The sequence below is a fragment of the Meles meles genome, chromosome 18, assembly GCF_922984935.1.
Source record: "Meles meles chromosome 18, mMelMel3.1 paternal haplotype, whole genome shotgun sequence".
Classification (NCBI taxonomy): Eukaryota; Metazoa; Chordata; class Mammalia; order Carnivora; family Mustelidae; genus Meles; species Meles meles.
In genome coordinates this window covers 49,042,929-49,056,230 of record NC_060083.1, presented here as the reverse complement: position 1 = coordinate 49,056,230, position 13,302 = coordinate 49,042,929, and the positions used below count along the sequence as shown (strand labels likewise).

General features: G+C 37.1%; 1 protein-coding gene across 6 annotated transcripts in view; it reads right to left on the bottom strand.

Annotated features, from left to right (window-relative positions):
- TANC2 (tetratricopeptide repeat, ankyrin repeat and coiled-coil containing 2) overlaps nucleotides 1–13,302 on the bottom strand; it is a 375,880-nt gene that overhangs the window by 154,839 nt on the left and 207,739 nt on the right. For all 6 annotated transcript variants that reach the window (XM_045983964.1, XM_045983965.1, XM_045983966.1 and 3 more), the window contains one exon: nucleotides 5,174–5,322. In XM_045983964.1, the coding sequence (XP_045839920.1) occupies nucleotides 5,174–5,322 (149 nt within the window). The remainder of the gene's footprint in view (nucleotides 1–5,173; nucleotides 5,323–13,302) is intronic.

The window sequence follows — 13,302 nt, the reverse complement described above, 5'->3', positions numbered from 1 at the left end:
TCCTCTATTTTTATAAAATGATGCTGGCCTACCACAGCAATGAGTTTTAACTGGGCATGCAGGAGAATCACCTATGGAATGTAAAAAAGCAAGCTCCCCAATGAAATTGACAGATGTAGAACCCCACACCCCAGACTTACTGAATCAGAATTCTCCCTAGTTAGAATCTAACATGGCAATTTTTAACCTCCTCACTCTCAGTTTAAAAAAATATGTGGGTAGATGAAATGAACTATACAAGGATTTTTTTTTTACATTAAATATATCTATAGTCATTCCATATTGAAAAAGTTCCATTTTGGTATGAATCTATTACCTCCATAGCAACTCATTTCCATTTTTAGACAAGATTCTCAGTCTGTTCTTTGAGAAAGGAAACTATATTATACGCATAATACAGCCAATGTGGAGGTTAAGCCCAAACGACACTATTTTTACTACAAGTTGTTCTCTACAAAATAAAACTTGTATCACAGAATGTATGCTTTAAAAGCTTTAACTGTAAAAGCAAAGCTTAAAGATCAAGCCGTTTAGAAAGCAGAAATTTGCTCATGGCCTATGAATTAAAAAAGCAGGCTTCCTCTTTATCTAAGAAGGCTAGTTAATGAGATACAGAAATCTCTTCTAGGCAGAGAAAGACAACATTAACAGTTCTCCATACTTTAAGCTAAAATGGACATCTAATTAAACCACTCCACTTTCAAAACCTTTCAGTCGTTTTTCAATTGTGTTCTCTGGAAGGATCCCAAACTCCCAGTCTAATCTCTTAAAGGTTCTACAATTACACAAGGTGAGAACCTGATGACGGAATTCCTAAAGTACATCCTACTACTCCAGAAATTCCAAGTGAAGAAAATGTAACGGTTAGTTGAATATCACACTTCAGTACTTTGTCTTTTGTAGAAAAACAATACATGCTAACTTTCCTGTGCTGGATTCTGTCCTTTCTAGTATAATTCTGAGGATGCCATTAACCTCAGGCCCTTCCGAACAAAGCAATTTATCTTTGTTAGCATGCTGATTACCTTGGAAGAAAGTCACCAGTGAACACGATAACCTTAATAACCTTCCTAAGACTAAAAATTCCAATTCCAATGATCAATTTAGTCACTTCCTTCTGTAGCTCCAAGATAGTTTCATGGTATATTATATTCCAAGACAGTCATCATTATTGATATTTTACATTTGTTCAATGCTTTACAGTTTAAAAAATTTTAGCATTATTTCATTTACTCCTTACCAACCAAATATAAGGCAAAATGACTATTATCTTCCCATTAAGAAATGTGAATAAGAAACTGCCCTCAAGAATGAAAGCTTTAACTTCCTCAAATCATAGTTCTTGCCATATATTTATTTTTTATTTATTTATTTATTTTTGCTATTTCACGGGTTTTATTATTATTTTTTTTTCCATTTTATTTATTTTTTCAGCGTAACAGTATTCATTCTTTTTGCACAACACCCAGTGCTCCATGCAAAACGTGCCCTCCCCATTACCCACCACCTGTTCCCCCAACCTCCCACCCCTGACCCTTCAAAACCCTCAGGTTGTTTTTCAGAGTCCATAGTCTCTTATGGTTCGCCTCCCCTCCCCAATGTCCATAGCCCGCTCCCCCTCTCCCAATCCCACCTCCCCCCAGCAACCCCCAGTTTGTTTTGTGAGATTAAGAGTCATTTATGGTTTGTCTCCCTCCCAATATACTAATTATACTGCATAGTATTTTATACCTTTTATTTATATGGCATTCCACAGCTTACAAAGTAATTTCATATTCATGGTTTACCTTGATCCTCACAACAATCTATCAGGTCTTATTATTTTATATTACACTGAAACAGTATGGTGCAGCTGTTAAGAACAGAAATTTGTAAAAGCAGACTGTCTGGATTTGAATACTATTCCATCACTTTGTGGCACCGTGCTTCCACTTTTTTATCTGAAATCTGGAATATCCAAGGACCCTACCACGTTGGGTTGTAAGGAAGCTCAGACAAAATAGTATAAATAAAGCAATTAGTACAATGATTAGCATGTAGCAAGTATTTCATAAATGTCAGCTGTTATTACCTATGAAAAACCTAAAGCTCAGGGAGGTTAAGTGACATGTTCAAATTTACAAAGTCATAGGTGGCAGAGTTGGAAGCAGGGCACAGATTTTTTACTTCCTTGTTCAGGGACTTTTCTGTTTTCTTTCTTTTGTTAACTGAAATATAGTTGACACCCAATGTTACATCAGCTTCAGATGAATAACAGTGATTCTGACAAGTTTATATTATGCTATGCTCACCACAAATGTAAGTGACAATTCTATTATTAGAAACAACATGATCCTTGGCAAATACTCCTACTGTAACGTTATGTTCCTTGGTCATTATTAGAACACAGTCACATTTTTAACTTGACACAAATATCAAGAAATAAAAAGTAAAAAATAAAAATGGATGTTTTACTTAAACCAGTATCAGAAAGGCCCTCAACATATATCATTCCTATTTTTTATTCACAGGGCATAGCATACCGACACAGTTATAAACTGATTTAAAAAAAACGACCAATCCCTGACATTGTGAAGCTTACACTCCTGTATGAGATACACGCAAGAAAACGAAAACAAAAATCCACAACTAAATATGGAGTGTAATAAATTAATGATTAAGAGCTATAAAAAAAAAAGCAGCAGGATAAGGGGCCATAATGACGGGCAGGTGCTATTAGAGACAGCAGTTAAGGAAGGCTTCCCTGAAGAGGTAACACTTGAGCAGAGCAGCGAATGAAGTGAGCAAGTGAGTTATGGGGGAGCGCTTTCCAGTATTAAAGGAATGTTCTGTGTCAGAGGAATGACAGGAAGGCCAGTGCTGCTGCAGGGCTGCAGGTCAAAGGGAGAAGGGTTGGCAGTGTAGGAGAGGTAGTAGCAAGGGGTCAGATGAGGCAGTGCCTTTCTGATCATGCTGACGATTTTAGATTCAACTCTAAATGTGATGGGAAAACAGTGGAAGATCGAGAGCACAGAAGCAAAAGGATCGGATTCATGTTTTAAAGATCACTCTGGTTACTGTGTGAACAGATTACGAAGGAGCAAGAGCGGAAGCAGAGGCCTACTAGGAGGCTATTTATTCATTCAGTAAATATTACTGAGCACCTGCCAGTGCTAGACCCTATTCTAGATGCAGAGGATACAGCAGTAAATAGAACAGGCGAAAGTTCCAGGGGTGCCTGGGTGGCTTGGTCGGTTAAGCATCTGCCTTTGGCTAGGGTCATGATCCCAGGGTCCTGCGATCGGCCCCGAGTTGGGCGCCTTGCTTGGTGAGGAGCCTGCTTCTCCCTCTCCTCCCCACTCATGCTCTTTTTCTCTCTCACTATCTCTGTTTGTCTCTCTCAAATAGATAAGTAAAATCTTAAAAAAAAAAAAAAAGTTCCAGGCCTTATAGTCCAGTAACCATCACAGTAGCCCAGGCAAGAGGACAATGACCTGGACTCAGGTGTAGTGTGGAAATAAAGAGAAGGGAGCAGATTCAGCATATATTTTGTAGACAAAGCCTACATGATTTGCCAAAAGAGTGAATGAATAATCTGACAGTGAAAACTCAAGAAGGGCTCTGATGCTTTTGTCCGAAGCATGAAAGTGGTACAAACTACTCAGACTGAAAACACTGCAGAAGGAGCAGGTTCTGGGGAAAAATGTAAGGGTTCAGGTTTTGACATGTTAGGTTTGAGTTGTGTCTTGGACACACAGGTAGAAAAGGGAGTACAGGTAGCTGGAAATACACTGGAGTTAAGGGGAAAAGCAGGGCCAGAGGCAATTCAGGAGTTAAGAGAGTATTTAAAAAAAAAAAAAAAAGGAAGCGAGTTTCAATATGATTAGAATCTCCAGGCATCGGAATTTTATAAAAACTGCTCAGGTGATTATAATGTGCAGCCAGCAAAACCAATGACCAAGGGAATGAGCATAGAGAAGTCGGAGGAGAGAGCTCTGGAACACCTGAGTATTATCCACATGATCTATAAATGTAATCCTTAAAGACTATATTATTTTGTGACAAAACAAACACAGGACACAGAATCTTCACAAATATTTGCGAAGAATATACAAGATGAACTCAAACTGTCATCTTCTAGAATAAAGGATTCACTACAGGACATGTATTTTAAAAATGAGCACACAAATCTGAGTCTACTTCCTTTGCTACATTTAAGGTAAAAAATAGCTAGAAGAAAAAAAAAATCTATGAAATAAATGTTCACATTGCTGATATTTTAAAACTTTCAGACATGAATATTTAGATTATTAATTTTTCAGATTTTCACTCTTCTAATTATGTATTCAAATTTAAATTTTTTGAGCACCTCTTTAACTGTAAGTTTTATATATTACCAATACATACTGTAAGTTTTGTTATATTTTATTATTTCAGTTTAAAATATTTTCTAATTTCTTATAAATTCTTCTTTGAAAGGCTGTTTAGAAGTAGATTAATAGCCAAATATTTGGAGGATTTTCTAAATTATCTTCTAGCTATTTTTAAGGTTATCATTTTGTAATTGATTAATTCTACTATGATCACAGTAATTGTAATTCGAAATTTATCAAGACCTGGTCAGCATATTGTCAATTTGAGAAATAATCCATATGAACCTGAACAATGTATATTCTGTTATTTCCGGGTACAGTGCTCACATAAATGTCAATTCTGTTTCTTGGCTTATGCACTTAATAATTTCCTCATTCGTTCCATAATGAATCAAAACTTTAAAGTGACTTTTTAGACCTAAGAATGAAACTAAAAGGTGTTTCATAAACTAAAGCGATACAGTGATGATAGAAAGTTAAGCTACATCTTCAGGACTCAAAAGTCATTCAAGGGCGCCTGGGTGGCTCAGTGGGTTAAAGCCTCTGCCTTCAGCTCAGGTCATGATCCCAGGGTCCTGGGATCGAGCCCCGCATCGGGCTCTCTGCTTAGCGGGGAGCCTGCTTCCTCCTCTCTCTCTCTCTGCCTGCCTCTCTGCCTACTTGTAATCTCTATCTGTCAAATAAATAAATCTTAAAAAAAAAAAAAAAAAAAAAAAGTCATTCAACCATTGGGATGCACACATACACACACCCTGCAACATTGTTCTTGATATAACAGGCTGATTTATTCCACATTTCGCAGGTGACAGCAAGCAGTTTACCTGATTTTCATCCTGTACCTCCATGTTGTATTGGTCACCCGGCTGAACTTCCGTGACTTTCTCTCCAAGGAGGAAACCCAGACGAGTCATGAGTGTGTTCGCTGCCTCATCTACAGATGGAGGGGGACCAAGTTCCTGTTCAGCATCACCTACAACAGACAGACATTGAAACACTTGAGTCTTTCAAAATAAAATAGCCTCGTCCCACAGCTATTCTTACATTTAATTTGGTTATTCCTTTGTTTTAGTTCTAAATCCAAAATTACCAGGTCCCTGCCTAGAAGCTGATTTTCCCACTTCTGCACAATTGATATATTATTTCCTCGGATTATCCTCAATGTATCTACTTGAAACCTGGGTTTAAGAGAATGTTTGTAATTTACTAACTAGAAGAAGTTTCCTATTTCTTTGGGAGTTAGGGTTCCAATTCAGTTCCAGTCTTGGGATCTAGCTCCAGCCACAATCCCCACCTTCATTCAAGTTCTTTTATCTTCTTTTTCTTTTCTCTTACAGTTTGTGTAAATATTCTTTTCAAAAGATTTTGAAATAAGTTTAAACTTTTAAAAAAGTTTCAAGAATAGTAAAAAGAACATTGTTTCCCTTAACCATGTGGAAGTATAGACATGATGTCCCATCATCCCCAGTTAGTGTGTCCTGTAAACAAGGACATTCTCTTACATGATCACAACACCAGCACAGACATCAGGAAACTGACGTTTGTGGCATTATTATGATCTCACCCACAGATCCCATTCAAGTTTTGCCCCAGCAACGTCCTTTCTAGCAAAAGGATCCATTTCAGTGTTACTCACTGCATTTCATTCTCTGTTCTCTTGTAACTCTTTTAATTTGGAACAGTCCTCCAGTCTTCTTAACTTTCATGACCTTGACACTTCAGAAAATTATAGGCCAGTTGTTTTGTACAGTGTCCCTCAATTTGAATTTATCTCCTGTTACCCTGTACTTTGACTCAGGTTATGCATTTTGGGCAGAATAATCACAAAAGTGATGCTCTGTTAACTTTGATTGCTTGGTTATAGTAGTGTTTGCTATATTCTGCCATTCTAAAATTATACTTCTCTCTTTGTAATTAGTAAGTATTCTGTGGGGGGTTACTTTGAGTCTACATAAATATATCAACAAGTTTTTAATTAAAAAAAATTTGTGATAAAAAATATATACCAAGATTTTCCATTTTAACCATTTTAACATGTATAAGTCAGTGGCATTAAGTTTGTTAATAGTGTTGTATAGTCACTGCCACTGTCCATTTCCAGAACTTTTTCATCTTCCCCCAAAGAAACTCTGTACCCATTAAATAAAAACTTCCCATTCCCCCCTCTTACTAGCCCCAACTAGCTCTATTCTGCTTTCTATTTCTACAAATTTGTCTTTTCTTGGTACCCTGTAAGTGGAACCACACAATATTTGTCCTTTGACATCCTGCCTAACTGACTTTGCATGTTTTCAAGGGTCACTCATGTGGTAGCATGTATCAGAATTTCATTCCTTTTTATGGATAAATAATATTCCATTGTATGTATATTACCATAGTTTATTCAACTGATATTGGACCTTGGGGTTGTTTTTATCTGTTAGATATTAGAATATATCATATATATATTCCTATATATGCTATTAGTATAGACACTGGTGTAAAAGTATCAGTCTGACTCTTGTCAGTGAACTTTGGTACACTATTTTTTTAGCATTCACTAATGCTTCTTGATTGAATTAATTACTATCATGCCAAATAGTAATTTTTCTAAACCCATCACTCTTTCTACAGCTTACTTTCTTTTCCTTACTTATTTATCCGAACTTAATGATTCCTATATATTCACTGACTTACAATCTGTTACTATCCTTTTTTATTTTGTTGTTCCAATTGTCCCAGATTTGGCCAGGGTAAGCCGTTTCAGTGTGGCTCTTGCAACCTTTGGACATACTTTTGTCATTTTCTGAGTACTTCTTTTCTTTCTGATACAATAAGATGTTCCAGGATCATCTTTTACTTTCCCTGCCCTAGCCCTAGAATCAGATGTTTTTCCAAGAAGCCGTGGTTATTTTTAGTGGAGAAAGGCATTTAGAATGTCAGGTATGCTTATGGCTGTTAGGATGCCATTCACCTCCATGTCCACTGGGACAGAGTTAGGCAGTATAATCATGTACATACATACACGTATATATACATACACATTCACACATCCTTATATTCATTTTCCTTTGTAATTCTGTACGCAAACATACACCCCAAAAGTTCCCGGTGATGCTCTAATTCCAATTCAATACCATAAGGTTAATTTAGGTTTTATTTTTCCCCAAAGTTTTTTCCCATAGTTCTCCAATTGTGAGAAATCTGACTCTCACTATCCTTACTTAATCTGTTCCCCCTTTAAATACAAATGTCACTGCTGCTCACTGCCATCCTACACACAAGTGCTCAACTCCCCCAGCTTGGGGTCCTACCCCATGCCACAGGAGGCTGACTAGCATGTCCCCCACAGTCAGAGTCATTTTTTTTTTTTTTAAAGAGAGAGTGAGAGAGCGCATAACATGTGCACAGAAGAGTGGAGGCTAGGTGCAGAGAGAGAGAGAGAATCTCAAGCAGACTCCCCACTGAGCACACAGCCTTATCCAAGGCTTGAACGATCCCACAAGCCATGAGATCATGACCTGAGCCAAAATCACAAGTCCGATGCTTAACGAGCTACCCAGGTGCCCCCAGGGTAATTTTTAAAAAATTGATATATAATTCACATACCATCAATTCTATCCTCTTGAATTATACAGTTCAGTGGTTTTTAGCATATTCATAAGGTTACACAACCACCATCACTTTCGAATACCAGAATATTTTAATCACTCCAAAAAGAAACCCCATTAAAGTTCATTTTTGCCCTAAAATTTATACAACCCCCCTCCCAAATTCCTGATCGTTGGTACTCATTTTAATCCTCTATATCGACTGCTACATTCTTTTCATACAATTTGCTTTTTTAGGTTCTTTTTCTATTTAGGCTATTTTTCAGTGGTCACCAACTATATGAATTATTCTTTTTCAAACCTTTTCACTGAAGGATACTAAACAAAGTCAGTATGAGGTTTTTCCTTGGACTCACCATCAAGATAAACTTACTTTCAAATTGAGAATTTATCATCGTTTCTCAGTCTTTTGGCTAAGATCGAGTGAAAAAAGAGAATTTATAGAAATCACACAAAAAGGAGCCAAGGAATGCAATATGATCTACTCTAAATGTGATGCAGAAATAATTTATTTAAACTACCTGTTTATACTAACTTGACTCATAGTTAACATTTTTTCAGATTTTGTTGTCATTTAGATGCATTTAGTCTAACTTTATAACAATCCACAGAAGCACAGATCCTACAGGACCTTACAAAAATCTTTTTAAGAGAGAGACATGTCCTTTTAACACAAGAAGCATCAGCTAGAATGTCATATGGTTTGATGCCAAAATAGCTTCTTAATTTTTTCTTAATATTCAGTCTTACACATTAAACCATTCCATATGGCAAGAAAATGTGACTAACATTGTTATTATTCAGTTTACATTTATCTTAACTTCTCTACTAAAGCTGTAAGCTGGAGGTCAGAGGAAGGGACTATTTGTATATTTTTGCATACTACTGCTGAACTCAAGTGGTGCGTCTGTGAAAGATCTATACAGAACTTTAACTGAATTTATGTCAGAATAGAAAAACAGGCTCTATTTTCTCTTCCCTACTTCCTCTCCAAGAGTCAACAAAAATAGATTCTCTGCCACAGAACAGATATAATAGAATCAATGAGGTTATTTTTATTTACAAATATTTAAGTTTACACAGTTCTTGCTGCCCCCCCCCCCCGACTCACCTCAAGAATGAAAGCTTTTTATTTCTTCATAAAAAGGTAACTGCTGGGGCACCTGGGTGGCTCAGTGGGTTGAGCCTCTGCCTTCGGCTTGGGTCATGATCTCAGGGTCCTGGGATCGAGCCCCACATCGGGCTCTCTGCTCAGCGGGAATCTGCCCCCCCCATCCTGCCTGCCTCTCTGCCTACTTATGATCTCTCCCTGTCAAATAAATAAAATCTTTAAAAAAAAAAGGTAACTGCTATATTCAAATGGATGAATTACCCTTTTCCCCTTCTATAGATTAAACTAGCTAAGCTTTTCCAAATTCTTCTTAGCATAGATTCCTGACCTTTAGACATTTTGGGGCTCCACTTCATTTTCTTTTAGGACTTATTCTGGTAATTATCAAGTATTTTCTACGTACATGTTAATACCAGGTACTATGAGGATTTATATAATGTGGAGGAGGTACAGTCACTGATTTTAAAAAGTTTATACTCTATGTGGAAAATAAGACATTAAATTATATGATTCATTTATTTAACATATAGTACTTATTATGTACAAGTCACTGAACAATTTATACATATTAATTTGTCTTTATAGTAACTTTATGAAATAGGTATTATCACCCTCATTTTACAGATGAGAAAACTTAGGGACAAGCAATAAATGGTAGAGCCAGGTTTAGAATCCAGGCTCCCTGACTCCAGAATCAATGTTCCCAGCTAGTAAGTTATATGGCTCACTCACTGGAAAGTAATATTACAAATAGTGAGAATGTCTAAATGAGAGACAACTTATTAACAGCCATATTGCTTATATGTGATATTGTGATATAAGAAATGTATATCTGGTCCTTGTTCCCAGTTGTTGGAACAGAGCTCCTGAACTCTTGGAATTCTGTGAGTGACAGCAGTGAGAGAAACATGTTTTGTTTTTCAGAAGCCCTTTTGAGGTGACTCTTAGGGGACCACTAAACAGCTGTGGGAGTTACCAAAGAATCAGAGAATCAACCATGTTTTTAGAAGGTTGGAACTTTCACTCCCACTCCCCAACATACAGGGAGGGGAAAGGGGGCTGAAGATTGAGTTAATCAGCTATGCTCAATGATTAATTAATCATGCCTACATAATGGAACTTCCATGAAAATATTAAACAATGAGGTTTGGAGAGCTTAGAGGTTGATAAACACATCCACATACTGGGAGGATGGTACATCTAAACTCCACAAAGACTGAAGCTCTTGTGCTCAGGACTTTTCTGGACCTCCTCTTATGTACCTCTTCATCTGACTGTTCATTTATATCAGTAAAGATATCCCTTATGAGGGACATCTGGGTGGCTCAGTTGGTTAAGCACCTTTTTTTTTTTTTAACTTTTTAAAAAAAGATTTTATTTATTTGAGAGAGCCACAGAGATAGTGAGAGAGCATGAGCGGGGAAGAGAGGGAGAAGCAGGCACTCTGCTGAGCAGGGAGCCCTATAGATGCAGGGCTGGATCCCAGGACCCTGGGATCATGACTTGAGCAGAAGGTAGACACTCAACTGACTGAGCCACCCAGGCACCCCCAAACTGTTATTTCTGAGAATTCCTAGAATTACTTCAATTTCTGGCTTACAATGAAGTTTTATCTTTAGATTGTTTCTTTCCTGAGTGTGGGGTTTGTTTTCTGTACTACTAGGTTCTAATAATCTTTTCAGTCTTCAACACACTTTGGTCTTACATAGGACTTACTGGGGATGAACTGTGCATGTCAAGGGTGGAGAAACATAACAAGGCACAGAACAACTTAAATAAAAATATAATACATTTCAGATGATAACACAGATGATCCTTTATTAATTAAAACCATAGCTAGCAATATGAAGATTAACTATATGCCATGTACTGTTTCTAAGTATTGTATTATACATACTAACCCATTTAATTATCCTAACTGCCTTACAAGGGTAGGTATTCTTATCCTTATTTTACAGATAAGGGAAGTAGGCACAGAAAGAATAAGTAACTTACCCAAATTCACATGGGTAATGAGTGGTTGTCCAGGCAATTTGGATCTAGAACTCAAGCTCTTAATCCCAGGTTATACTGTAATCCTTGATTCCAGTCTCTTATCATGTCGCTGGCATCACTCCCTACCATCTCTCTACTCAGGGTACCTGCTCTCATAACTCTCAAAATTCCTCTTAAATCCTCCTACCAAGTATTTGCTGTCAAAATTCCTCATGGGATGCCTAGGTGGCTCAGTTGGGTAAGTGTCTGACTTCAGCTCTGATGGTGATCTTGGGGTCTCGGAATCAAGTCACATGGTGGGCTCCGCGCTCAGTGGGGAGTCTACTTCTCCCTCTCCCTTATTCCTCTGCCCCTCCCCATGCTCACTCTCTCTGTCTCAAATAGATAAATAAAATCTTAAAAAAAAAATCCTCTTCTTCATACCAAATGTTTTACCCACCTTTTAGACTTGTCCATGACCATCTAGGCATTTTTATAACCAAACACACCCAATTAAGGTATGTCTGTAAACAAAGATAGTACTTTTCTTGAGTGGAATTCTACTCTGACTTCTTTAATAATGATGAATTTGGAATATGATAAACAAAACAAGTGATCACTGTAAGACTATTTTATACGAAATAAATCATATAACTTTCATACATTCACTGCTGATCAAAACTATTTAAATTTACAGCCTTATTTTATTTTAGCTGTTTAGGACGAGTGTACTCATGCATTAGGCTTTGCTCCCAGAACACTGAATAAAGAATATAGCACCATGGGCCCCTGGGTGGCTCGGTGGGTTAAATCCTCTGCCTTCAGCTCAGGTCACGATCCCAGGGCCCTGGGATCAAGCCCCGCATTGGGCTCTCTGCTCAGCAGGGAGCCTGCTTCCTCCTCTCTCTCTCTGCCTGCCTCTCTGCCTACTTGTGATCTGTCAAATAAATACATAAAATCTTTAAAAAAAAAAAAAAGAATATAGAACCATAAGAGATAAAGGATTCTAAAATTTACACGGAAATGGAAAGGTCCAGGAATAGTAAAGAAAACTTGAAGAAGAATGACTTCCATTACTTAATATCAAGATTTAATATAATAATAAAGCACTTAAGATAGAATGTGACTGACACAAGCATAGATTAAAAGACCAGTGGAAGAGAATAAAGAATCGAGAAGCTTATCTATACATGTATAATTCATCTCATTTAGGACAGGGGTAAGCCACTGCCATATTTTAGTAACAGGACGGTATTTTCAGTAATTGATGATGGATCAATATGATATGAATAAAAATAAAACTTGTTCCTACATCACACCATATACAAAGCTCAATTCCATAAGGAATACAGACCCAAATATGAAAGGTAAAACAATACATTTTCTGGAAGATAAACTAACAGAATATCTGCATGACCTAGGACTGGGCAAAGACAATTTAAACAGGACAAAAAAGGCACTTAACCACAGAAGAAGATTGGTTCTTAGTGAAGTTTATTGATAAGAAAAACTTCTAATCACCAAAGACACCATTAAGATGGTAAGAAGGCAAGCCGTATGATAGGAAAAGGTATCTCTAATTCAAATATCCAACAAAGGGTTTATTTCTAGAATATACAGAGAACCCATACAAATCAATAAGAAAAATAAAGACAATCTTATCAAAAGATGAACTAAAAAATTTATACAAGAATTTAGAAAAGAGTATGCCCAAATGACCAACAGGCATACGAAAAGCTGTTCAACATTATCGGGAGATACTATGGACTACAAGAAGCAAACTGAGGGTTTCAGAAGGGAGGGTGGTTGGGGGATGGGTTAGTCCAGTGCTGGGTATTAAGGAGGGCATGTACTGCATGGAGCACTGGGTGTTATATGCAAACAATGAATCATGGAACACCATATCAAAAACTAATGATGTATCGTGACTAACACAACATAATAAAATAAATGAAAAGAAAAGAATCCTGCTAAAAACAAAAACAATGCCGCACCCCCCCCAAAAAAAGCCCCAAAACATTACTGGGAGATGAAAATAAAAATCACGGTGAGATACCACTGCACATGTACAGTGCAGAATGGCATGCAAAACAAATAAACAAACAACCCTGACAGTACAGGGTAAAAAAATACTTAAATACTGCTGTGCTGGTGGGATTGCAAATTGGAAGCATTAAATTTGGGAAAAATTTTAAGCTGAATGTACTGAAAACCCTAGCATGCCCACTGCTGGGTATCTACCGAAAGGAAAAGTATACATAGGTGCATCAAAATGTAT